At 40.7% G+C, this 27,943-nt stretch overlaps 1 protein-coding gene across 4 annotated transcripts; it reads left to right on the top strand.

Annotated features, from left to right (window-relative positions):
* Window positions 1–16,067: 16,067 nt before the first annotated feature.
* LOC121251613 (transcription activator GLK1-like) lies at window positions 16,068–23,482 on the top strand. Of its 4 annotated transcripts, none has more exons than XR_005938069.1 (7): window positions 16,068–16,282; window positions 16,384–16,798; window positions 17,204–17,344; window positions 17,556–17,903; window positions 18,230–18,289; window positions 22,399–22,493; window positions 23,014–23,151. XR_005938069.1 is itself a non-coding variant. In XM_041150891.1 (7 exons), the coding sequence occupies exons 2-7, from the start codon at window positions 16,391–16,393 to the stop codon at window positions 23,164–23,166; spliced, it is 1,233 nt and encodes a 410-aa protein (XP_041006825.1). In that variant the 5' UTR covers window positions 16,068–16,272; window positions 16,384–16,390; the 3' UTR covers window positions 23,167–23,482. The 4 variants fall into 4 exon arrangements, 3 of the variants coding, with proteins under 3 accessions (XP_041006825.1, XP_041006824.1, XP_041006826.1); XM_041150891.1 differs by having other exon boundaries at window positions 16,068–16,272; window positions 22,371–22,493; window positions 23,014–23,482; XM_041150890.1 differs by having other exon boundaries at window positions 22,371–22,493; window positions 23,014–23,482.
* Window positions 23,483–27,943: the final 4,461 nt, after the last annotated feature.

The following is a 27,943-nucleotide window of genomic DNA, read 5'->3' as shown; positions in this document are numbered from 1 at the left end:
TTGGAAGAAATAGTGACCGTAAGTGGATCTTGACGGTTTTAACATAGTAAAGGGCACGTAAGAGTATGGGATAGAAGGAGAGTGTTCCAAGTGAAGTGTAGTTTATGTCTTCTAAGTTTAGTTGCTTATGCATTAGATAACAAATGACGTCAAGGTTATGTGTATCCATGTAAGTTGCCATTTGACACGCATATGAATGGACAGCATGATATGAAAGTAGCATGGAGTCCAAGTAAATATTATGTTCATACTCTTCTAGAGTTTTCCAAAACGATACGAAATGAAAACGAAATACTTTTCCCTTACTATACCTTAAGAAACAGCACGAAAGATGTTTTATGGAAACATGCTAAGTGTAAGTGTTCAAAGGTATACATATGTACGGCCCTCCTTGGTAGCCCCTTTTTACACAACCAAAGTATTAATTGTATGCATGTGAGTGCATGACTATACGCAATATCTATTGTATGCATTTTCCACGAAAATAAATGTTGAGGCTTATGCCTCGAGTTTTGACTAAAGCGAAGAAAGTGTTTTAAAAGGTCCATATTTTAAGGATGCCATGAACTTATGTTTTAAATGATGCCATGAAAGATGATGTTTAAGCCCATACTCTTAAATGACGTTTTCCCTGAATGAACTGAAAAGATAGAACTGAAATGAACTGAAAGAAAGGACTAAAAGGATTAAAATGAATGGACTGAATGAAATGAACGTTTAATGCATGAAAATATATAACGACCATATGAATGAATGAAAAAGGTACCGAATGAATGGACAGATTGTAATGCCGGGTAAGTAGTACTGGTAGTGCACCCAGTGCTGCCCCCTAACTGAAAAAGGATTCCCAACCCGTGGCCATGGGCGGAGTCCAGGTCCAAAGGAAGACTACTAACCCCAACACAAGGGGCGTAACAGTGCATACCGTCCAATGAAAATGATAAGAAAGAATGTATAAATGTATGAATGCATCGCATTCTTTAAGAAATGAAGGCACTGATGGGAGAAACATTTTATGAAAAGAAAGCCCCTTTTTTAAAGAAAAAATTTGTCTAGTGATGTTTTCAAACGAATGCATGTACGTATATTATGTATGGAATGATGAATGCATGAATGAAAACCTATGTTATTATATTTTAACTCTATGAAGTAATTCTTACGAGTCATTTACTCATTTTAGTTTTTATGTATACCCCTCCTCCCATAGGAACTAAATGAGCAGTACACGTCAGGACGGACACGACCTAAGGGGAAAAGCACAGAAGTCTAGGCATAAGAGTTTTAACTGTATGAGAGGCATTTTTATCTTAAGATTAATGTTTTCCTCTATAAACCTCTTTTATTCTCAAAGCATTTTTTATTTTATAATGTAGAGTCTTGCACCCTGGGTATGGAAGCAAAAAGTTTTAAAACGAACGGTAATTCCCGTCGTCCTTTTCTAAAATCATTTTATAAAAAGTCCCACCATAAGGACGGGTGTTATAACACTGCCCCTAAGACCTAACTCCCAAACCCGCATGTGTATAAATCCCTTAACATGCACTGTACTTCTTCCTCCTCATGAAACCCTAGGGTCACCATCTGAGCTTCCCAAGCCGCAATCCCAGCCTCCCTCTATTTCGCTCAACCATGGACCAATCGTTGCACCTAGCATCACTGTCTAGAGCCTTCTCCATGCCTTAGCCTCCTTTACACTACACAATACCATCATCATGTTAGCCAAGCACTCATGACAACAACAATCGCATAGAGCAACCCAACATACAACATCATATCCACGTAATCTCCCTCTGCCATCATGCACCACAGAGCAATGCCATTGTGAAGTCGAGCATTGTGAGCCAACTCATGTGCACCCATGGAGCAACGCATTTTTTGTTGCATTCCCTAGCAAATTGGTAAGCAAAGGCCAATAGAGCTACCTCCCTCACCCACAGCACACTCTAGCCAGCCACCAGCCAAGACCTTGGTCCAATCACAAAACTCCTGCACATCCAACCACCAAAGCCCAAAAAAATGCACGGTATTCACGTCGATCTAACTATGAAGCCAACTAAATCGTTGCACCAACACTGCCTAGGCCCACGTACGCCGTCTGTGAACCTTCCACCACCGCACTCAGTTGACGCCTCACACCGTATGCCTTATTGCCAAAGTCTTAGCACCACCAGATCCACCACCATGTCGTAACCCTTAAGATTCCCTTGTTTTTCTACACCTAAAGTAAAGCACCCATAGCCCACCGTTGCCCCACACGGATGTGCAACAGCCACAAACGGCTGCTCAGCCACTCCCAGTAGAAAGCCACCAACCAAGAGACTACCTAACTCCATGCTTTTTGTCGACCCACACACTAGCACAGTCACCTAACTACCATAAGCTAGGGGTGAAAAGTGAAAACCAACACATGCATTTTGGTTTCTATCTACAATTGAAATTGAACTGACAATTGTCTTACATGTTTAAAATCGGCCAATTAAGGGGGAGAAAACCAGTATGCTTTATTCAGTGTGATTCCAATCAGTTGTCGGTTTCTCATTGGTGGCATGATGAGAGAGAGAGAGAGAGAGAGAGAGACTGGTGGCACATCACTATGATAGAGAAAGAGAGATGGAAAGTGTGATATGAGAGAGAGAGAGAGAGAGAGATTGGTGGCACTGTGTGAGAGAGGAGAGAGAGAGTCTGAGAGAAATCAAAAATTAGGGGAAGAAGAGGGAGGGGAGGGAGGAGAAGGGTATTAGACCCTAAATCCAAATGACGTCATTTAGTGTATTGAACCAAATAGCGTCATTTCATTTTAATTTTTTTCCTAAATGGTCTGCGTGAAATGACCTCATTTAACTCACTTAGGCAAAACAACGTCATTTTACATAAGATATATATATAAGTTATATATATATATATATATATATATTATATCGGCCAGTTCAATGGTTTGAACCTGGTTCAAACTAGAACTAAACCAGCCAACTTCAGCTTCATCAGTTTGCTACTACCGACTAACCAATTCTCTGCCAGTTTTGGCCAATTCCGAACTTTGGCTGCCAATTCACGTCGAGGTGGCTTGTTCCATTGATTTCTCTAGAGCCCTATCGTAAGACATCGTCCTCTAAGCTACACAGTCAAGAACTGCTAACCCCAGCTCCCCGAAGGTCTCTCAAGTCACTACAGTTCAGCCACCTTGTTCAGCCACAAGCCGCTCATGCCAACCCCATGCTCCTTGACGTTGTGTGTGTGTGTGTGTGTGTGTGTGTGTGTGTGTGTGTGTGTGTGTGCGCGCGCGCGTGTGTGTGTGTGTGTGTGTGTGGGCGGGCATAGCCTCTCCCTCCTAATGTGATACTCTCTCCAATGTTGCTTGTTAGTGGGTCACAGGCTTAGCCTAAGTTATATCAACATGTGATCGTAGGCTACATCAACGCTGTACAAATTTATGTTAAGGAACAAGTTTGATGTGTATTTTGACTGGATTTATGAGAGTTCGGGTACATGAAAGTTTAGGCTATTGTGAGGATACTTTTTGGGAAGTCAAGAAATCAAAGCTAGATTAATGAACACGAGGTTTATGGTTTTAACGTCAATATTTCAGAATTAATGCGATTTTAGAGCTATGATGGTTTTAGGCTTTATAAGAAATAGGTCATTAGTATTTCAAGTTACGTAGAAACTTACGTACAATTGGGAATTTACCCATGTTACATGCCTATTATGAAAACACCCTTGCTCATTTTCTGCATTATTCTTGTATCTCAACAAAAAAATAAATATTTTTTTGTCATCATTGGTGTAGACACGAGCATTTTTTGTACCATATTCTTAATTGCATAAAAAAAGGCAATTATGAATTATGAGATTTTTATCTAATTATAAGATACTTATCTACTCAATACTTTGTTATGATATGATATTGTATATGAAAACCATAAGGCATAATGTTAATGTCGTGTTTTGTATACCTGAACAAGGTTCTAGCAACTCTAGCCAGGATCTTCACATGCAAACACAAAGAAGAGGGAGGACTAGGGGTGGTCTGGGGAACCTCCGATGCCTAACTTAGTCTTGCGTGTTTTCGATATTAACCTTAGAATAATCAAGTTTAGAGAGAGTTCTTTCTACCTAGGATGGGCCTTTTATACAAAGTCCCCATGGAACATTTTGTTTCCCGTGTCAAGGTTAAGCCATCTCGCCCACATTTGTCTTAGTCTTGATATTTAATGCAACGTGGTGTTATGAGGCAAAGCCTTCAATGCGGCATGGCTCCTGGGACGGCGCTGTAAATGCTGCATGGCTTTCAAGGCGAGTCTCGACAGTGGATGAATGGCGTAGTCACTTCTGGTCCCCTCCGTCAGAGAATGGAGGGTTGTCCGCATCATTCGTTTATCCACTGACCTAAGTCCCTTAATGCTAGTTATAACATGGGATGTCAGAATTGACATGTCCCATCTGTCCTCTATGCCTGGTTTCCCATGCCATGCATCCGTCTTCCTCTAATGCAACCTTGAAGGCTGGACCCATTTGGCAACTCTGGGCCTTGGAATACTAAGACTCGGGCAGGAATGGGACCCAGTGTGGGGCCCAGGCCCAATTAGGATGGGTCAGGTGGGAAATAGCCCACCTAGTTACCCCGCCAATTCTTGCCGAACCGGTTCAGCAGGAACTCCATTGTCGTTGTTTTCTTTTCTTCTCCTTCTCTTTCTTTCTTTCTTCTTCTTTTTAATTTTTATTTTTATTTGTTTGGGACGCACATCTCTGAGATCTGACATGCACTCAATTGTGCCCGCCGGGCTCCTCTTGCGTGGGTTAATCGAGTGAAGATTTCTATCTCACATCGCTTCATGTAGCATGTGTAAAGGACTTGCACAATTTCTATCCCATGTTGCTATTTGTGATAGTCGAACCAACGCGCAGGGATATTTAAGGCCCCCTTCCCATTTTTGGTATGTTTGCCTCTATTCTCTCTTGGTGCCTTAGAACTTGCCTTCTTTATTCCTTTCTTCTCCATTCCCTTCTCTCCCTCTTTTGTGCCCTTAACAAGCTTTATTCCCCTACTCAGATGGTTGCTAAGAATGCTTCTCAGCCTGCTTTTCGAAGCTTTGGCGATGACGACCCATCACTGGCTCATAAGGCATCTCAAACCTCAGAAGGTTCCAACTGGAGGTTGGAGGTGTCTTCTATGACTCAACTATTGTTGAAGGTCTCCTATGAGTTCCCAGATTCCATTGTTTTGGAGGTTCCAGGGGTCGTGGATCCCGAGAGTTTTGCCTCGAAGGTAGCGTTATATCCTGGTATGTTTACTGGTGTGTTGCAACTGCCTTTATGCAAACCGGTCCATGATGTTCTGGACTCTTGGCTTGGCCCATGTGCACCTCCACCCCAACACGTGTAGGATCCTGGTTTGAAACACAATGGGAACACATGCAGCTTTCGCTCGCACCCAGAAAGGCAGTGGCCTATTTAGAGCCACGATACAATTGTGTCAAAGATTGGAACATGCGGTTCTTCTTCTTGTCCGACATGGGATGAGAATTCCCTGCTAGGCAAACCGTACGAAGGGAGTACCCCATGTGGGCCATATGGGGGGTCGTGCCTTCAGACAAAGAAATCAAACCAAAGATGACTCTCGTAGAGGCGAGTGGATGGAGTCGCCTTGAGATCGTGCAATCCTAGGCCAAGGCACACCTGGATGATGTTTTCTCTAAGGCCTAGCTAACAGAAGCCAACATAAGGCAATATTTGTCCCCCCTCAGTGCACACTCGCTATGATGACCGTACAGTCCCCATGCGTGCTGCCGCGTGTAAAGACTGTACGCGGCTCCCGAGCCCACCGCTGGAGGGGAAAAGGAAGAAAACTCAGGCCGAGGAGGCAACGGATAGTAGTGCGACTCCATTCCATTGCCTACTCTTGGATAGCCCTCCCTCCCCATCTTAGTCTGTTGCCCCAAGCCTTCAGCGTCCGTATCAAAGGTTACTGTTTCCATCCCATTGCCTTCTGTTCTCAAGCCTGTGCCACTTCTTACTCCATCGAGCAAGGCAAGGACTACTGAGGTACCCCAAGAAACTCCAGCAGCTCCTGAGATGGCTCAAGTCCTCATGTCGTGGTTCCTTTGGTCATGGTCCCCCCATAGGCTTCTTTAGTTACGTCTTCTCCCGCCCCACCGAGCAATGTGAGGGTGGTCAAGACCCTTATGTGGGCCTAGAAGAAGCTTTCACTGCATTTCTACGGAGCTCTTTTGAAACCTACCCCCAGAGAGTCCAAAGTTTGCATCTCGCCACCTGAAGTTAACATCAAGACAATATCCTCCCTAGAAGCCGTCGGGTGGGTGTCATAAGGCTTCCAATTTTTGAGAAACAGGAGAGGACTGGCGAAGATGGGGGCTCAGATCTTGGCAAGGGGAGGGTATCTATCCCTGATTTCCCATTTTAATGCTCTTTCAAGCACAAGGTTGCCTCGGCAGAAGCTTCCCTAGAGATTGAGTCAGAGGCTGCGACAACTGGAGGGAACAATCAAAGGGAGGTGGTGAGTGAAGTCAAGACAAAGTTGGCTAAGGGCCGAGAAGAGTTACCATCTTGCTTGGAGCCAGGGTTGGGATGGTTTTGATAGGGGTTAATGAAGTCTTGCCTGCCCTATCGGAGACTGAAGCTGGGATAGCATCAATGCAGGTCAGGGATGAGTCTACGGAGCGGTCGGTGAGAATTATTGAGGTCTCGCCCACCCCACCTAAGGTTGAGGTGGTAATGTTAGGCTCAAGAGGGAGTAATCCTCTCGCTAGTGAATATATGGGGAAGGTACCGGAGCAAATCTGATCTGCTTGCCCAAGGGGAGGTTGTACTTGCGAAGAGCCAGCGTTTGAGGAGGCCATGGACCAAGTTCAAACCTGGATGCTGTGCCGAGGCCTGTCCTCTCCTCAAAGAGTATGTGGGTCCTGTCATGGATTCCCTTCAATTTTCCAAATAATCGTGATCTGGGAGGGCGCGCAAGGAATCCATTAGAGAGATGGCCAAGTCGCTTAGAGACCTCTTCTCCAGGGTATGTTCTATCACGCTGCTTTCACTTTCTTTTCCCTAAGTTCACTTTAAGTGTTCTAACTTGATCTTGCTTTCGTGATAGGCAGCGGAGCAACTAGAGGCTTTCATTGTGGATGGACGGGGAGCTCTTGAGAATGAGAATTTGGCACTCCATTCCTTGGCCAGTTTGACCTTGTGACACTCAAGGCAAGAAAGGGAGAAGCTGCGAGAGGAGAACTCGCAGTTGAGGCAGGGTGCGACACCAACACCTAGTCATACAACTGGCTTAAAAAAGATTTTAATTCCCTCTTCGACTCCTTAAAGAAGAAGATGGAGTCCCTGAAGTCTAAGTCGTAGCAAGTGAAGGATTTAAAGCCCAAGGTTGCTCTAGCTTGCGCCACAACGTCACAAGAGAAGACCGGGGCGGATGAGGCCGTCACCAATTTGTCAGGGTGGAGCGCAAGCTAGTCGCTAGCAACGTTATTGTCAATAATTTGAAGGTTGTCTTGGCAGATATGAATGACATGGTCCTTCACCTGAATGCCCAATTTCAGAAGGCACCGTTAGTCCAGGATGAGGCCTGGTCTTACGGTTTCATAGAGGGCTTGAAGAGGATGTGAGATAACGTGTTGGAGAATCCACAGGACGATTTAAGGTCTCTGGACCTGGTGACTTTACCACCGGACCCAAAAGCGCTAGAGTATGGTACTCCATAAGCCCAGATTTGATGTCTGACGCCTTCCCAGATGGCCCCATCTGCTGACTTTGTAGCCTTTTTTGTACCATAGATATTTTTTCTTTGTACTTTGTATTTATTCATGCTTGTTGTGCCATATGTTTGTTTGTACTCTTCACACCATGAATGTTATTGACATTTAGCCTCTTCTTGTTTCATATTCTTTACTTTCTCGAAACAACTCAGATTAACCGTGACCAATATCTTATCTTTTAGATGCAAGATAATCAAAACTACGTTGGGGAGGTCAAGTAGTTCGTAAGATTGGACTCGCCTCATAAACTTGTGAACTTGTAGATTTGTAAGCTGGATGGTTAGACTCATAAGATTGGACAGGTGCGAGGGGGTTGAGTAGCACATTAGACGGGACTCACCATATGCCTTGTAAACTAGGGGAGGTCAAGTAGTTCGTAAGTTTGGACTCGATTGGTTGACCCTCACAGGAGCGAGGGTGGCCGAGCAGTATGTTAGATTGGACTTACCCTTTCAACTTGTAACTTTGAGGGAGGTCGTGTAGTACGTCAAACTAGACTCGCCCTTTCAACTTGTAACTTTCAGGGAGGTTGGGCAGTACATCAGACTGGACTCTTCTCGTTGGCCCTCGCAGGAGCGATGGGGGTCGAGTAGTACGTCAGGCTAGACTCACCCTTTCAACTTGTAACTTTAAGGAAGGTCAAGTAGTACGTCAGACTAGATGTTGCAGTCGCAAGGTGGGTTTAGCAATACATTAGTCTGGACATGCCCTATGCTTTGTAACTTTGAGGGAGATTAAGCAGTAAGTCAGACTGGACTCGTCTCCTTGGCCCTCGCAAGCACGAAGGGGGTAGAGCAGTACATCAGACTGGACTCGCCCTTTCAACTTGTAACTTTGAGGGAGGTTGAGCAATACGTCAATCTAGACTTACCTCATTCACCCTCGTAGTCGTGAGGGGGGTCGAGCAGTACGTTAGATTGGACTCTTCCTATGCCTTGTAACTTTGAGGGAGGTCGAGCAGTACGTCAGATTGGACTCGCCTCATTGGCCTTCATAGTCGTGAAGGGGGTCGAGCAGTACATCAGACTAGACTCACCCTATGTCTTGTAACTTTGAGGGAGGTCGAGCAGTATGTCAAATTAGACTCACCTCATTGGCCCTTCCAGGCGCGAAGGAGGTCAAGCAATACGTTAGACTGGACTCACCTCATTGGCCCTCTCAGGCATAAGGGGGTCAAGCAGTACGTTAGATTGGACTCGTTCTATGCCTTGGAACTTTGAGGAAAGTCGAGAAATATGTCATATTAGACTCAACTCATTGCTCCTCACAGGCTCAAGGGGGGTTGAGCAGTACATTGGAGTGGACCTGCCCTATGGACTTGTAAACTTGATGTAACAGAACACACTCCTGGGAGACAATCATCATATCAGTTATTATTTATACATTATTGAGATAAATACAACTTACACTTTTAGCAAAAGAACTTCTGCAGGTGTTCAGCATTCCACATGCGTGGTAGCTCTTTGTGAATCTTTGAGCCTATATGAGCTCGGGCGGTTGTTGGTGGTGATTACGTAAGGGTCCCTCCTATCTCGGTCCTACGTTTCCTTCACCCCGAGTGGTTATCTCAGCTTGCCTTAGCACTAAGTCTCTGACTTTGAAGGATCTCGACCAGACTCACTTGTTGAAGAAGCATTCGGCCATTCTCTTGTTGACCGTTGTCCTTACCTCTGCTTCTAACCATCTTTCTTCCAACAAGTCAGCTCTTCTCTAATCTCTCGCTATTGGAGTTTTGATCAAAGTACTGGATTCTGTAGGTGGGCATTCCCACTTGAACGAGTGCTACTACCTCATGTCCATATGTGAGGGTGAAGGAGGTTTCGCCTGTTGGGGTCCTTACCATGATTTGGTAAGCCCGCAACACCCCTAGGAGTTCTTCTGCCAATGGTTCCCTTCTTGTCGTTGAGTTTCTTCTTCAGGATCCCGAGTAGTGTCTTGTTGGTCATCTTGACTTGTCCATTGGACTATGCGTGACCCGGGGAGGAATATTTTAATTTAATCCCTAGATCCCTGCACCAGTCATAGTAATGGTCTGAGTCGAACTACCTCTCATTGTTCAATATGATAAAACGAGGAATGTTAAATTTGCACACGACCGCCTTCCACAAGAATCGGGTGATGTTGCTTGCTGCTATCATCACCAAGGCCTCAGCTTCAGCCCACTTAGTGAAGTAATCTACAGCCACTACTACAAATTTACCCCTTTTTGCCTGGGGTAAGAGGCCGACCAAGTCGACACGCCATTGTACAAAGGGTCATGGTGACGTGATTGACGTCAACTCTTCTGGTAGGCAATGGGCTACTGAGGAGAACTCCTAGCACTTCTAACATTTCCTAACAAACTCCTCCATGTATTTGAGGGTGCAAGGCCGGTAGTATCCCGATCTCATTACCTTACCCGCTAGTTCCTTTCCTTTTGAGTGGTTACCACATACTCCCACGTGTATTTCTGCCAAGACGTATTGCACTTGCTTAAGCAAGACACACCTTAGGAGGGGCATGGAATAACCCCATTTGTACATAGTCCCGTTAGTGAGGATGAAGCAAGCCACCCTATTCTTGATCCTCGCTTCCCACTTATCTTCGAAAAACTCTTAGATCTTGACCCATATCGCAGGCATCTCTATTGTGCTGACCACTATCTGTTCTGGTAGGGGCAAGTCTTCCTGCTCGAACGCAACTCATGCCAATTTATCGACCTTTTGGTTCTCGGCTCTTGGTATTTGCTGAATTTGGAAATATTTGAAGTGGCCACGCTTGTCTCCCATCAACATCATGTATTTTTTAAAATTTTTCAATCTTCGTGTTGAACTCCCCTCGGACCTAGTTGACAACTACCTGAGAGTCAGCTTTCACCTCTATCTCATTTGCACCTAGCAACTCAGCAACTGCCAAGCCGACCAATAGCGCTTCGTATTCTGCTTCGTTGTTACTAGTTTTGAAGCCAATCTGATGGTGTAGTTGTACTCTTCTCTAGCATCCATAACAATATGCACCCTCATACCCCTTCCAGCCCAACAAGATGAGCCATCGACGAAGATTCACCAGGGCGTTGCGATGGGTGCATCTTGGATCTCTTTTGGAAAGCCAGTGAATTCTACAATGAAATATGCCAGTACTTGTCCCTTAATGGAGCTTCTTGAGATGTACTTCATATCGAACTCACTCAGCTCCACCACTCAATTCATTAACCGACCTGAGACATCTGGTCATTGTAAGATCTTCTTCCAAGGGGTTTCAATCAGGACCCCGTATAGCATGGCTTGAGTCGGTGGGCGATCATTACAAGGGTGGTTGCGAGCTGGTCCATACAAGGGTACCTCGCTTCAACATCCCATAAAGCACAGCTAGTGTAGTACATCGGCTTCTGGGAGCCCATCAAGTCTCGTACCAAAGCTGCAGAGACGACATATGGGAAGATAGATAGATACAAGCTCATAACTTCTCCCGAGCTGGCTTAACTGAGTAGCAAAGGACTGGTAAGGTGCTACTTAAGGTTCTCAAATGCCTGGTCGCACTCATCATTCCAAGCTTGTTTCGTAGTACCTTGACAAATGGCAAGTACTTGTATGTCGACCAGTGCGTCTTTGCATGTCGTTGATCCTTCGAGGCGGGAACATGTTGATTATGGCCTCCACCTTTTCCTAATTGGCCTCTATCCCCCATTCCGAGACCATGTAACCCAAGAATTTCCCAAACTCTACACCGAACATGCATTTTGCCTGGTTAAACTTCATCTGGTAGCTCTTTAGTACAGCGAGGGCCTCGCACAAATCGGTTAAGATGTAGCACCCGGGCCCATTAAACCCAAGGCCGTCCATTGGATTCTCTTGTTTTCTTTTCTCTCTTGTTTTCATGCAGCTGAGTAACCTCCCCTACCCCACAACGTCGTTTGCGGTGAGCTTCAACTTGCATTTTGTCTTCTTGACCATTTTTCAATTTCCGTTTCTACACTTCCAAAGATTCCTACACCCAATCTCCATTATCTCCACGTCTAGGCAATTAGAAGTTTGAACTTCCTTCCCGTTTTTGAGTTCTCTCCTTTATTTCGTTTCCGTCCATCCTCTCAAACTCTCTCTCTATTTATCTATCTTCTCCGCCCCAAGTCGCTAGGCAACTGGAAACTCCACCATCCAACCACGACGGGATAGCCTCCACGGCCGAGCACCTTCGTGTCCTCATATAGGAACCAATCGCTGCGCACACTTCAACAATCGGCAACAAGCAACAAATTTGAACCACTTCCCTTCACGTCCAGGAAGCAATAGACAAGCCACCTCAACGTGCACTCAAGCCTTCATTAGCCCTTCCCGCCGCCTCAACCTTGCATCAAGAACCCCATGGCAACGAAGCTCCGTCGCTCCCAACCAACCATCACCAACCTTTGTGGGAAGCAGAAACTGAAACTGCTCTAGTTTAAGCCCATAGAACAAAGCAACGCCACCCCAAGCATGCTGCACATCTCTTCACGTACCACCATACATCACTGAGTAGCACCATCATGACACGCACCCTGCACCACCCCGAAGCACCATACCCAACCTGGAGTAGTCATGAGCCACCATCACCGCACCTTCACCCCTCTCGACTACTCCTTGTCGGCATGGTCTTCATGCTCTCTCCCTCTCTATGAACTCCACGGCCTGCCACGGAAGAGACTGTCGTGATTGTATCTCGCCAGCCTTGCCCCTACACCTTCAAGTGTTCCCTGCTCTCCCTCAGTGAGTGTTCTTTTCTTGTTATGTCGTGATCTCTCTCTTTCTCTCTCTCTCTCTCTCTCTCACGTCTTTCTCTCACACTCTCCCTCTCTTTGTGCCCTGCCGCCACACCCAGCTGTGCCACTTTCGACATCCACCCAGTGCCGCTCCAATCCATTGTCGCCAGTTTCCCTCACTGTGAGCTTGGTTCTATCGCACGGTAGTGTTATTTTTTATTTCCTAGAAATCTGCCCATGCATTTTATGATGTTTCCTAAAATATCCCTGCTATTAGGTGGGTTCCATTGGGGGTCATTGTCTATATATTATGCTTATTTTGTGAAGGCTGTGTTTTAATATAAGATCGTATAAAGAAAATAAATGAGAATTTAAATTATAATATGTTAATTTTAGTCCCTTGTCATATAGCTTTTGGAAATTAGCATGTTGAAGAAATTGTTTTAAGTATAATCATATTCCTTTCAATAGTAAATAAAAAGATTTTTAATTCTATTAAATGAGGTTTCCACTTGTTACATTATTTGCGTTTGATATAAGTATATTATTAAGTTGTAAATTAGAAGTATTTAACCTATTTTTAAACACTAAGCCGATTATATGATACAAGTCCTTGATGGTTTTAAATTAGATATGACTCATAATATTTTATGAATTACTATTGCTTAAGAAATTTATGAATTTCCTACTACATTATATGTTAGCAGTATTAAATTACCATTTTAAAAATAGTTTATGAAGATATGAGTTTTAAATATGATTAAGTTAATTTTCGAAATGAATCTAAGTTGTTTTGCCATATTTCATAAAATTATATTATGATAAGTCAAGATTATTTTTAATGATAATGGTATGAGTAATGCTACTCACCATCCTAATTTCCATCATCCTCCCATCATCCTATGATGTGGCATTAAGTGATTGAAAATTAGTTATTACATTTTATTTGTAAACCTATCATCTAATGCCACATCATGGGATGATGGAAGGATGATGAAAGTTTGGATGATGAATAGATTTTTTCTAATGGTATTTATTTAGATTTCTGATAACTGGATACTTATCGAAGCTATTTTCCGTAGTATGAATTTAATTAGTAGATGGAGAGTTTTAGCAGTCATTTTAGAAGTTCAGTAACCTTTAGTATTCCGAATAGGTGACAATTGGTATTTATTCGACATGATTGTGAAAATATTCAAAAGATCTAAAAAAGTTCAGTTAAGCGGGGTTCCTATGCTAGACTTTACACGAATTGTTTAGACTGAGGTTGACTTTCTAAAAACTTTGCATGTTTTATGATGAAATGAGAACTTGGAAAAAACCAACCTCGGTTGCTTATTTGCATTACTCATGAAATCTGTATGAAAAAAAAAAAAGAAAATATTTCTGACATGCATTGTGTAAACATGAGCTATATTTAGTCATGCTGTCTCTGAAATCTGAAAATGAGCGATATTGAAAATCTGAAAGATTGTGCATTGATTTAGAAAGATAATCCGACTTTTGTTTTCAGTTTGTGAGAATGATCTGAGTATGTTTTGGTACTCTGTTTTGTTTTGATATGGCATCTGAAAACCTTTGGCATGGTGTACTGATTTTGTATTTGACTCTGTCTCTGCTCTGTTATACTCTGCTCTGTATGGGTTGATACTAACTTCTCTGTCTCTGAGTGCACCCACTTTGGAAACAAAGTGGTTTTATTGTGGTCTTTCCTGTGTGCACACTCGAGGCTCCGAGAGTAATAAGAGAAAGATTTCCTGTCTTTGCCTGGTTTGGCCACCGGGGTTAGCACAACCCTACCATGAGGGTGAAACATGGTCTCTGCTCTGTGAGATGCTCTTGTTTGATGTGATGATGATGCTCAAGTTATGTTATGCCAAAATACTCTGGGTTTTACTTGTCTTAAAACCATCACTCTGTTACTTTTGAAAACATGTTTTGTTTTGTGTGCTAACTCTAGAAAATATTTTGTTCGGTATACTGTACTTTGTAAATTCTCATGTTTGCATGCTAGCATATGTCATCTGCTTACTGAGTTATTGATAATTCACCCCTTATCTCCACAACATTTTTCAGATATTTTGGATACTTCAGCAGAGGTTCAAGAATAGGAAGCATGGGTAAGGCTTTGTGAGTACAGTCTATTAAATACAAAGACGGTATTTGTTATTGGAGAATTTTATTGAATAGTTTCATTTTGCTCTGTTGACTTAGTACTTTGGGAAGTTGGCTTTTATGTTGAGATTTCGTCGTATTCTTAGTTATTTATTTTGGAATAGATGATTTAAAGTAATGAGGTCTATGAGTAAATGAGGAATTGGAGTTTACATTTGTACAATGAGATATGATTTTAAGTGCTAAGAGGTAATTCTCCGACCCATTCGAGACCGGGCGTTACATAAGTAATATTCAGGTTGCTTTTCACAAGTAGACCATCCACATAAACCTCTATGCTCCACCCTATATGTTCCTTGAACATGTGGTTGACTAACCACTACTAAGTGGCCCCTACGTTTTTTTAGGCCGAAAGGCATGGCCATGTAGCAGTACAAACCCCTATCCGTAATTAACAATGTTTTATTCTCATCGTTGGGGTTCATGTGGATCTAGTTTTACCCTGAATAAGCATCCATAAAACTAAGCATGCGATGACTCGCGGTGGAATCCACTATCAGGTCGATCTGAAGAAGAGAGAAGTTGTTCGTTGGGCAGGCCTTATTCAAGTCTGTGAAATCGACACACATTCTCCATTTGTCGTTAGCCTTCTTCATGAGCACCACATTGGATAGCCAGTCCAAGTATTATGCTTTGCATATGAATTTTGTGGCTAGGAGGCGATCGACTTCTTCCGTGATGGCGGTGCACTTCTCGACACTAAAATTCCGCCTTTTCTACATGACTTCCCTAGCCTCGGGATTCACACACAAATGGTGTTGAACAATAGTTGGGTCAATCCCAGGCATGTCCTTATAGCTCCAACCAAACACGTCTTGATACTCTATTAGGAGTTGCATCATAGCTTGCCACATGTTGAGTGCCATCCTACTGCCAAGCTTGACCGTCACTTCAATTATTATGAATTTCAGATTAAATAAACCATCCCGGATACGGAGCGGGACATTTGTCCCTGTGTATTACATTCAATTGGATAAAAGAATCACTACTATGCCCACTCCTTCTGATACCTCCATTTGACCGCGGGTCAATTTCTTTTTTTTTTTTTTTTTTACTTAATGATTAAAGAAGTGATTTTTAATGTATTGGTATATTTTTTTATTTTTTAAATGTATTTAAATATGTTAAAAAAATGAAAAAAAAAACTTTTTTACGCTGAGTGTACTGCCAACAGTAAAAATGGGGCGGCATTGTAGCCGCACCCATTGGATAATGCCATGTCCCCCCAGCTTAAAGATTCCTCGAAATATGCAGTCACGTCGACTACTACTGTATGCATAGCATGAGACGACATGCATCTGACTTTCAAAACCTTGATCAGAGAAAGGCCATCCACGTACCCAAGAAATGGTCGTTCAAGGTTATATATATATATTTGGAGTAAGCCTACTCAGACAATGTAAAGAAAAATCTCTGAGATCTCAGCCACAAGTTGGGGTTAAGATCCAGTTGCTTTTGCACTCGTACTTGCACCGCCAAAAAAGCAGCACAACCACTACGCACGTTGACGGACGCTAGTCTCTCCATCGTGATCTCCATCCCCTGCCGGCTGCCGAATTCACTTGGAAAAAGCTCGCCAAGAATAATCCATCATCTCTGCAACGCTTACGGGTATACTACGGTTGGTTTTTCTCCTTGCAATAGTGCTACGGAATTGCACCACGGAGTTCAAATATAGATAGTGGTGGAATTAATCATGTTTATTCATGTGTCACCTTTCAGGAGCACCATGGATCATGAGAACCAAGGAGATCAGATGAAGAGCTTTGCAGTTGGTGCCAATGACATCACGGATTTCTTCGATGGGAACTTGCCCGACAGCATCGATTTCGATGATCTTTCCGTGCTAATCAACGACGGAGACGCTTTATCGGATTTGGAGATGGACTCGGAAAACCTCGCTGAATTTTGTGCTTGCGGCGGGTGCGAAAAAGTAGAGGATAATGCAAAAATTGAGGAGGAATATGAAGTTTCGGGTTCAGGTTCGGGATTGAACTCTAGCTCGAGTCGAGGAGATCAAGATATTGTGAGCAAGCGAGATGGATCTGTTGTGATGAACCAACCTTTAAAGGAAGCTGATAAAGGGAGAAAATCGCCTACAAAGTCAAAGATTTCTCGAGGGAAGCGCAAAGTAAAGGTAATTAACACAAGATAACTAGACTGTTAAAGGTCTAAGATTGTTTCAAATATATACTTGAAGCTTTCTTTAGTAGGAAACTAGTACCATAACTCTCTCTCACACACACGCATTTGGGTCTTCACAAACTTCACAAATCACAAGGTGCAAAGAAATCTCAAGAATATGCACACATGCACATAGAAGAACTCATGAGAGAAAAAGAAAGAGAGCCTGCGAATTATACACAGAAGACTGAGAGAGAGAGAGAGAGAGAGAGAGTTCTATTGTTTATTTTTTAAAATTTTGCGATATAATTTTTCTGAGATATTGATTAAATTGAGGATGAAAAATGATAAACACGTCACTTTTCCAATACTTTACACAACTAACAGGCTGTATATGTGTTTCTTGAACTGTGAGCAGGTGGATTGGACCCCAGAGCTACACATGCGGTTTGTGCAAGCTGTGGAGCAGGTAGGGGTGGATAAGGCAGTGCCTTCAAGGATTTTGGAGCTTATGGGAATTGAGTGTCTCAATCGCCACAATATAGCCAGCCATCTTCAAGTATATTAATTTCTTCTCAACGCTTGCCATATATATATATATATATATATATATATATATATATATATATATATATTCTACGTGAAAAGTTCAATGTTAATTAATTGAAGACATTGATTTAAGAAAAAAGGAAAATCAACATGAATAAATACTAGTGCGAGCGAATTTTGAATTGTTCTCTCTCAAAACTTTCATTCCGAACTTTGCCCAGAAATATCGGTCAGCACATCGGAAACATCTGGTGGCACGTGAAGCAGAGGCCACAAACTGGAGCAAAACAAGAGAGATGAATGGCAAAGCTACCGGAGGAGGAGTAGGGAGGAGGGACACGAGTCCTTGGCAAGCACCAATCTGCATGGGTTTCCCTCCCATAACACCCATGCACCACTTTAGACCCCTACTCGTTTGGGGTCATCCTAGCATGGATCGATCTTTAATGCCCATGATGTGGCCTAAACATCGGGCTCAGCCGCCATCTCCACCGTCACCCGCATGGGCCCCAGTTTCCCGCCCACCACTGCGAGACCCTTTACATGATTGGCACCCTCACCAGCAAAGTGTATGCCTCTGATCTGAAGGCACCAAAAGTAAAAGTTCGCTAATCTAATTATGAATTGCAATGACTTCTCCAAAGATTTATATATTCTATTGCAAAATCATGGGAGTATTGATTTCAAATTCAGATTTCAGATAGCTTAAATAGATCATATAGTAGCGTACGTTTCACTGTATTGAAATGAATGAAAGAAATTGGTAAAAAAATCTGTTTATAATATTGTTGCTAAATCCTGCAATATTGGCCTAAAGCAAGCTTTGCCATATAAACTCTCTTTCTTTGGCTCTATATATATCTAAAATGGCATATTGTACCTTTTGTGTACGTAGGCTCCAAACGTGCTAAACAGAGGAACGCTTTGCTTTCCCCAGCCAATACTGCCAACACCGGTAACTATTCAATCCTTACTCTTTAATTTGGAGCCTTTCAATATGGTGTCCCTCCAGAGCCATATATTATGTATGAAGTGTGATATATCACATGATCATTTCATGGCGTGAACCCCAGCTAGCTAGGACGGGAATATTATCCACCCGATCAGGCAATGCAATAAAACACAAGTCGGCAAAGAGTTGTGTCCTTGCGTACGTAGCATGCATTATTTTAAAACTGAGAGGAAGAATAATTTTATTTCATTCGTATATTTGATTTGTGTACATCTTTACAAATAAATAGATTTACAAAAGACTAAGTATAGAAACATGTACATATGGTAAGTGGACTACTTAGACTAATGCCTAAAAGTAAGGTGATTGTTGATTTTCTGGAGGCTAAATATATGGTAAGATGGATAATTGTCAATACTCCCCCTCAAGTTGGCGCATGTAGATTCGTAATGCCCAACTTGCGTGAAAAATGGTGAAAAAGTTCCTGACCTAATGCTTTGGTGAAGAGGTCGGCAACTTGCTCATTTAAAGAAGTATGAACGACTTTGAGAAGACCCAAGCGAATCTTATCATGAATGATGTGGCAATCAGTCTCAATGTGTTTGGTACGCTCATGAAACACGGAATTGTGTGCAATGTAGAAGGCAGATTGATTGTCACAATGTAAGGTGAAGGGTTCATGATTATGAATGCCAAGGATAGTGAGAAGCTGCTTCAACTAGGTGAGTTCATAGGTGGTGATAGCCATAGCTCGATATTCAGCTTCAGCAGATCAAGAGCGAGCCACGGTATTCTATTTCTTTGTACGCCATGAGATCAAGCTAATGCCTAACTGAATGAAGTATCCTGTGGTGGAGCGATGAGTGGTGAGGCAGCTGGCCCAATCAGAATCAAGATATGCTGTGACATGTAGACTACTAGAAGAAGAGAAGAAAATGCCTTGGCCTAGACTGCCTTTGATGTAATGGAGAATACAAGTAGCTGCAATCATGTGAGGAACACGAGGAACTGAGAATATTTACTGCATAAACAATGTCAAGTCGAGTGATGGTCAGGTAGATGAGGCGGCCAACTAGACCACGATAAATGCAAGGGTCAGGAAGGAAGTCGCCATCTTGATTGTTGAGCTTCAAGTGTTGTTCAAAATGAAAAGAGGTAGTCTAGGCACCAAGTTGGCCATTGTTCGAAAGGTTGTCAAGAGCATATTTGCGTTGATCAAGGAAGATACATTTGTTAGAGTGAGCAACTTCGAGTCCAAGAAAGTATTTCAGGGAACCAAGGTCTTTTGTTTTGAAATGAGTGTAGAGAACTCTTTTGAAAACCTTGATCTGAGAAATGTCGTTACCAGCAACCAAGATATCATTAACATAAACAAGAATAAGAGTGATGCTGGTGTGAGTTACAAGAGTAAATAAAGAATGATCTGTCTGAGACTGATGAAAACCTGCATCAAGAAGTACAGTGGTTAGTTTAAAAAACCAGTTGCGGGAGCTTGTTTGAGACCATAGAGAGATTTGCTGAGCCAACAAACATGGGTCACCCCCTTGATACAATATCCTGGTGGTGGAGTCATGTAGACTTATTCATCAAGGTCGTCGTGCAAAAAGGTGTTGTTGACAACGACTTGCTGAATGATCCAATGTTTGGTGGCAGCAACCGCCAACACGCAGCAGACAGTGTTCATTTTGGCAACTGGAGCAAATGTTTCATGGTAGTCAAGACCTTCAAACTGAGTGTAGCCCTTCGCATCTAGCCAAGCTCTGTACCTTTCAATGGAACCGTCGACTTTAAGCTTAGTTTTAAAAAACCCATTTACAGCCAATGGGTTTCTTACTCGGAGGAAAGTGTCTCAAGGGTCCAAGTCGAATTATCCTCTAAGGCACGAATTTCATCAGACATTATTTCACGCCAATGAGAATGGCGAATAGCATCAGAGTAACATGAGGGATCAGTAAGTGGTGAGAGCAGTTAAATAAGTGCGATGAGAGGGAGAAAAACGAGAATATGAAAGAAAAGTATATAAAGGGTGAGCAATATGTAAAGCCTGTGTAGCAGGTGAGGATGTCATGGGCTCCGTGTGTAAGGTGGGAAAAACGTAGTCGTGAAGATAGGCAGGCTGAGTAATGGTGCGATGAGGATGAGGAACTGGTGGAGACGGAGGTGGTGAGAGAGAGGTGTCGAGAGAGTCATGGGAAGGAGAAGTAGGTACTATAGTTTTAGGAACAGGGAGAGGAATGATGGGATGAGAAGGAGAGGAAGAATCAGGAATATCCTGGAAAAGAAATTGTTGTTCATGAAATATGACATCATGAGAATAAAAAATGGACAAAGTGTCAAGATTGTAGAGGTTGTATGCTTTATGAGTACTTGGGTAGCCAAGAAAACACATTTAGTGGCATGAAGAGAAAATTTTTCACGATGAGCACGAAGAGTTTGAGCATAACAAAGGCAGCCAAACACACGAAAGTGATCATAGTTGGGTATATTATCAAAGAGAGTTTCAAAAGGAGATTTATTGTGAATAATGTGACTGGGAGTACGGTCGATGAGATATGCTGCGGTGAGAACACAATCACCCCAAAATTTTAAAGGTAAATGTACTTGAAAACGGAGACTGTGGGCAACATTTAGAAGGTGTTGGTATTTACGCTCCGCAATGCCATTTTGTTGAGGAGTTTCAACACAGGTATATTCATGAATGATGCCGTGGGGATGTAGGTATGTTTGAAATTGATGAGAAAGAAAGTCTTGTCCATTATCAGTTCTAATGATTTTAACAGTGGTGTTAAAGTGATTTTGGACAAGAGCAAAAAAATGTGTTAAATGAGTATAAGCTTCAAATTTAAAACACATAAGATATATCCAAGTTGTGCGCAAAAAATCATCAATGATTATGAGGAAATAATGAGCCCCACACAAAGAAGCTGTATGATAGTCACCCCAAATATCACAAAAAATATGATTAAAAGAAGAAACACTTTTATCAGCATGAGCAGAAAAAGGCAATCTTGTGTGCTTAGAACGAGCACAAATATCGCAATCAGAGAGAATACAAGGAGAATTCAAAAGACTAGGAATTGTAAAACTAGAAGGATGACCTAGACGTTGATACCATAAGGTCTTATTAGCAATGGGTTGTGCAGCTAATGCGAGAGGAGAGTCAAGATGGTAGACATAGAGCCCATTGCATAGATCACCAGCTCCAATTGGCCTCATCGATTGTGGGTCTTGAAATAAACAAGTGTTAGAAAAAAATAAAAGAACACAAGAGTTTTAAAGGGTAATTTGAAAAACTGATAAAAGGTTGAAAGAGAAGTTGGAACAAAATAAACATTAGATAATGTGAGGGACAGAGAGAGGATATAAGTGCCCAGTCCTTCAACTGGAACATCTTGTTCAGTGGGTAATCGCACGCAGTGGTCAGAGTCAAGACTCCTCAAATTGGTGAAGAATTCCCTCCAGTGACAGATATGGTGGCTATCGCCGCTGTCCACCACCCAGTGTTGGTGCCAATTGAAAGAAAAAGCATATGAGTGAGGGGAGAAGGTGTTACCGACAAAGTGGGCCGAAGAGGTTGAAAGGGTCGAAGACAATGGTGCGAGCAAGAAAAGGAGCTTCTGGTACAACTCTGGCGACAGACCAGGGACAGGACTCGAGGCCGAGAGAATGGTGGTGGCCATATGGGCAGAGGGTAGGAATCGATTAGGCTGATAACATGTTAAAACTGAGAGGAAGAATAATTTTGTTTCATCCGTATATTTGATTTGTGTACATCTTTAAAAATAAATAGATTTACAAGAGACTAAGTATAGAAACATGTACATATGGTAAGTGGACTAATTAGACTAATGCCTAGAATTAAGGTGATTGCTGATTTTCTAGAGGCTAAATATATGGTAAATGGATAACTGTCAATATTATCTACACATACACACACTTGTTATCCTGACCTAAACGAAACTTTATATGGAAGCCTTTATGAAGGTTAGGGTCTAATCATAACTCTATATATTTTGTCGATTTGGAGCTAGTACTGTCATTGGACGTTGGTTTCTTTTCATGTTGTTGATGTACATTCATGCAGAGATATTATGTATCTCCACCTGTCTCAGGCATCCAACCTCATACCATATACAAAGTAGACCCCAACATTGGTGCCGCGACTCGACAATTAGACCCCAACAACCCTATTCTCGACATTCATCCTGTAAGGCATCTCTCGTCCCTGTCGCATATATATATATATATATATATATATATATATATATAATCAAAAGAAACTATAAAGTGTCTTTTAGGATACAAACCAATTTTTAAAATATAATAGCTACTAAATGGATTTCTATTGTTTGTATGTGAGTTTATATCATACTCAACACGCATATATATTAAGGTTGGTTTAATGAAAGCTTTAACCAAAGTCTTTGGCCAGCTCATGTTAGTATAATATAGATGGAAAATAACCTTGAGAGAAAATAGTGACTGCTACCTTGCAGAGCATGCGTACATGATGTCTGGCTAAGTGTTAAAAACTACGTTGAATTCTAATAATATGGATGTGGCCGTTAGGTGCTGTATGACTATTTTGTTGTATATAGTACTACAATATCTTGTGTTCATAATTGTTTCGTGCCAACATGCATATTAATCTAATTGATGTTAATAAGCTGTTTCTTTAAGATCAGAGAGTTGATTTTATCGTTTGATCTATATATGTGATCCAACAGACAAAGGAGAGCATAGACGCAGCTATTGGCGACGTTATATCAAAACCATGGTTGCCACTTCCTCTTGGACTAAAACCTCCATCTGATCATGACGGCGTGTTGGTCGAACTGCAGAGACATGGAGTTTTGAGAATACCATCCTCTCATGCTTGAATCTCTAAGCACAACCATACAAAAGGCAATTTTCTAATTTCAAGACAAAAATCCCGAATTCGACGGCTTTTCCTGCATGCTTTTGACGTATGCATCAAATTAAGTGCCTGCATGTTTTTTCTCTATATTTTCCTTTCTTTTTAAAGTTCTTTTCCTTACCAAGTTCCAGTAATATCTCCCCTTGTCAATATATTCGAAGTAGTTTAGGAACAACCTTTTTTCATCAGCTAGCTTACGTACATGTGACAATAAAGCTAGCCAACAACTTTTGTAATTATGTTAAGAGTATGAAACTACAAATAATTGCGAGGATTCAGAAGGGGACTAACTAAGTGTAAAACAAAACCGAAAAGCCGTTTTCTCTCCAACGAAATCGCCCCATACCAAATCTTAATTTATACCCCAGCCCTAGCATCTCTACTTCCTCCATTATAATTGGTAACCTGTCCATTTTTTTCTAGGTATTTTGTTTGGTTTTCCCAAATAGCACGTACGAAGATGGCTCAATCTACTATTTTCAAGCTACCTACTGCCGATACATATTACATGCCATTCCACAAGATCATTCTGATGACGAAAGAAGACCGAAAAAAGTCAGTGTACAGTGTAACAGCCCACCAGAAATTCAATGGAGGAATTTTTTTAGGCTTTAGGAATCTCATGAAAATCTCAAAAGTTTTCATGAATCGACTAATCGCGTAGGTTTTAATTTGCCAGCATGGTCAGTGTTACCACTTACTATATATGGTGCCAGAAACCTGATTTTATTTATTTGAGGTTAGAATGAGAAACAGTCTAAGACATTAGACTTAGATGATTATTTAAGATTTTACTGTGCAAAATTTTTTTTTCCACTTTTTTGAAGTGAATGGTAATCTTGGTGTTAACACCTAGATCATTGTTTTCAAAATCACTGGAATGTCCAAATTAGTTTAGAGAAGTTTTATTTGGATAGTTGGCAAGATCTTAGTCACACTTGATGAATAGTATTGGATACTTGGCACCAAGAGTAACCATGAGATGAAAAATGTGAAGGAAATCAAGCTTTGTAATCATGCCACCTAAGAAAAACCCTATTCTATCCAACCATCCAATTTGTGTCAAATTAAAGAGGGTTTCAACCCTAGAGAAATCCTAAATACTTGGAATCCAATTGAAACCCTAAGAGTTTGGAGAAAACTGAAACCCCAAATGGTTTCCCCAAATCCCAAAATTTGCCTCCAAACCCTAAATGAACCCAATTTTAGCTTAGTGTTTAATCAATTGATTAAATCATTTCCATATGCTATTAATCACTCAAATTCATGTTGTTACATCATTTTTTATTCTTTTAAATCTTGTAAATTTTATTGACCAAGAAAAATTAAATTTAAACTTGATAGTAACTCAAACCCTAACCAAACCCCATTGAAACTCTAAATGGAAGCCCATTCCATTAAGGCCCATGAAATTGAGCCACCAAGACAAGGCTTATGGAGGAAGTTTCCCCTTACCATAGCATCCCTATCACTGCCCAAAACAGCCTCAGACAATCCTTCATGGGAAGGCCAAGAGCCACCTCACCCCTCCCTCTTAAACAGCAGCTGTTGGTAGAAAACCATGGGCTGGTTTTGCCCCTGGTTTTGGAGGACACCCAATCACTCAAAGAGTCATTCACACCTCTCCTATCACCCCTACAGATGTTTAAAGGTATTCTATGTCCATTCCCCTTGAATTTGATCACTTTCCAACCCTTTTCTTGAAGAGAAAACCAGAGCAACTCTCAAACAGATTTTCTAAGCTATTTTGCTTGACTTTTGTGAAGCTGTTGTATGTATTTTCTCACAACATACTCTTCACAAAAGTTGTTTTTATTTGAGTCTAGCTTCTTGTGGTATATTTTTTGTTAATTTTAGTGGTCATTTGGTCGGTTGCAATGTTGGTTTAAGCATGAAAAGGTCATTCTGGGAGATAATGTTAATAGTCTGTGATAGTTTGATGATTTTTACCACGTTATTGGCAAGATCTTGGTCTGAATTTTTTATGAAATATATTTAATATGATAATATATAAGTTTGATTAATATTAGTTGCATTTTATGAGATTTTGATGAGACTTTTAATTAGATCTGAAAAGTTGAAAACAGGAAGATTGAAAACAGATTTTGTTTTGACTAAGTTTGAATCTTTTGTTGTGAAAACATACTCCAATAGATTTAATATTTATATATGATGTTGCTAATACTTTGATTTACATGTTAGAATGTTATTTTAAGGATTTATGGTGTTGGTTTTAAATATATGATTTTTTTATAAATGAAAAGGTTTGGATAGGTCATGTATTTGAGGCTTATGATGTTTTGATGCAAATTTGACCATGTGATCTTTAGTTTGACGCTTGGATCTATTATAGGCCTTTATTTTTAACCATATTATGTTCTTTATTTATGATTTATTTCATGAAATATTTTAGATCAAATAGTTTGATCAAAACCAAACCAAATAGGAATCAGTTTTGGTGAAAGTGTTAAGGTTGAATGATTTAAGATGGATTTTTGTGATTTTTGTGGTTTTGGATTGATGATGCAAAGCATGATAGTTCTTAGGAGTGTGTTATGGATGTATTGGAAGTATGTTATTCAACTTTACGAGTTTTTGGAGTTGTTTTGAAATGAGATAAAACCTTGAGAATTAAGAGTTGTGCTTAAGGTTAAAAAACTTGAAATTTTGTATTCAAAATATTTGTGATTTTTGTGAAGTGAGTTTTGTTGGGTTTTCTAGTATGCTATTTGAACATAAGATATGATTTTGTATGTTGTAATATTTTGATTTAAGCTTAAGAAATGAGGTTTGATAGAATTGCAATAAAAATAAGAGATTTGGCCTATGTATGTTTCGGCCTAGGCATGTTTGACATAGTTGTGATGTGTTTTAAAATTTTCTAATTAGATATTTGGATTTAGGATAAAATTTAAATGAAGAATGTAAGTTTTGGTGAGTTTTAGAGTTAGGATGTAAAATCCTTAAGTTAGGAGTAAAATGGTCATTTCTCACATATAGAGAGGTAAAATGGTAATTTTACTCTTAGATAGTATTTTTATGTTTCTAAAGTGTGAATGAGGCGTTTCTGACATTTAGAAATCTCTATTACAATTTCTCGTATTTCTCATATTTTAATCTGTCACGCCACGATCATTGTAAGTTAGCTTCTAACTTACTGTCAGATTGCTATGTATGTGTGTTGGTAAGGGGACAGTTTTCTATGTTCTTATATTATTATATATGTCATGCTATGCCATGTCACTACATGTATGTCTATTACACATTATATTCTATCATGAAATGTTTATCTGCTATACATTATATTTTGTCACAAAATGTTTATCTGTTATATATTATATTCTATCATGCAATGATTATCTGTTACGTATTATATTCTGTCATGCAATATTTATTTGTTTTATGTTATGCCATGTTATGAAATATTTGTCTGTTTCATATTATGTCATGTCATTAATTTCATGTACATTTCACGTTATGTTATGTCAAGTCATATGTCCTTTCATTTTATGTTACGTCACGTCTCGAGTACAGAGTGTATATCAAAAATATTTTTTCCCCGTCAAGTCAAGTATGTTTACGTTTATCACAACCCTAAGTGGTAGGATGAGGTAATATCCTAGTAGAACTCTTTTCTTCAAGTTAGAGTGTCTAAATTAGTGTGAAATCCCATAAGTTGACAAAGTACTGTTAACAAGTTTCGAATGAAGGCTAATTAATTGGTCACCAGAGTGAAGTCGATAGTGCCTCCCATTTGTTCAATTTCATGTTATACGTACTCATGCTGGAACAGATACCTGTCACGAGATACGTACATTACATTTTTCATAGCAGGTGTGGATACCTGTGAATTGGTAGGTATGTTAACGCACTCATAGTTGGTACAGATATCTATGTTGTGATGGGGTATTGGTAAGGACACACAGCTCAAGGGGAACCGTGTAGCACCTATATGTTCATATTTATTGATCATGTTTAATCAATGAACAAGATTCCAAGTTCGTGTATTTCACATTCAGTTCACGCTCAAGTTCATGTTATGTGTAGTTCAATTTCAGTTCAGTCTCAAGCTCAGTCCATGTTCAAATTCCTTTCAGGTCAATTCAAGTCATGTCAGCACATGTCATGTTAATTGTCAAGTCACACCAAATTTATTTATGATCATGTTATGCATTCATACTTTTACTATTATGCATGTATCTTTAAATTATCAGTTAAGTGCTTTGTTGACTTATTGAGATTTATACTCAAATCTCATCATGATAGTCTCAACTACCATTTCTCCCGAAATGGTAGACGATGTGTCAGGACCAAGAGAAGTAATCGATGATGGCCGACTGGAGACAGTTGACTAGGCAGCACAAGCACGATACAGAGCTCATAGCCTTTATGATCTAATTCATAGGTAGTATTATAGTGTCCATGTCCGAGTTGCGTGAGCTACTCGATGAATTGGCCTAGTAGATGATTTAATTATGCATGTACTTAAGGAGCTATGTCTCTCATACTTCTGTGATTACAGACCTTTTGGACTTATGTTGTAATCGTCAATCATTAATGCCTATCACTTCAATGTTTATGTATTATGTTTGAAATTTTTTTGGATATATTTCATTTGGTGCATAGTATTGCTCAAGAAAAAAAAAATTATCTGCTACGAATATTGCATATTAATGTTAGATGCGTGCTAGGTGGACTGCATTTTAATTATCATGAACTGGGGTAGGTAATCTTCTTTT

Source organism: Juglans microcarpa x Juglans regia, chromosome 2S (assembly GCF_004785595.1).
Source record: "Juglans microcarpa x Juglans regia isolate MS1-56 chromosome 2S, Jm3101_v1.0, whole genome shotgun sequence".
In the NCBI taxonomy this organism is placed as follows: Eukaryota; Viridiplantae; Streptophyta; class Magnoliopsida; order Fagales; family Juglandaceae; genus Juglans; species Juglans microcarpa x Juglans regia.
The sequence above is the reverse complement of the archived record's forward strand: the minus strand, read 5'-3'. Positions and strand labels throughout refer to the sequence as shown.

What these genes read in the sequence shown, in the direction of transcription:
- LOC121251613 (XM_041150891.1), top strand. Translation starts at nt 16,391, where the DNA reads ATGGATCATGAGAACCAAGGAGATCAGATGAAGAGCTTTGCAGTTGGT. An exon ending in ATATAGCCAGCCATCTTCAA is followed by an intron (nt 17,345 to 17,555) that starts GTATATTAATTT and finishes AACTTTGCCCAG; the next exon opens with AAATATCGGTCAGCACATCG. An exon ending in GGCACCCTCACCAGCAAAGT is followed by an intron (nt 17,904 to 18,229) that starts GTATGCCTCTGA and finishes TTGTGTACGTAG; the next exon opens with GCTCCAAACGTGCTAAACAG.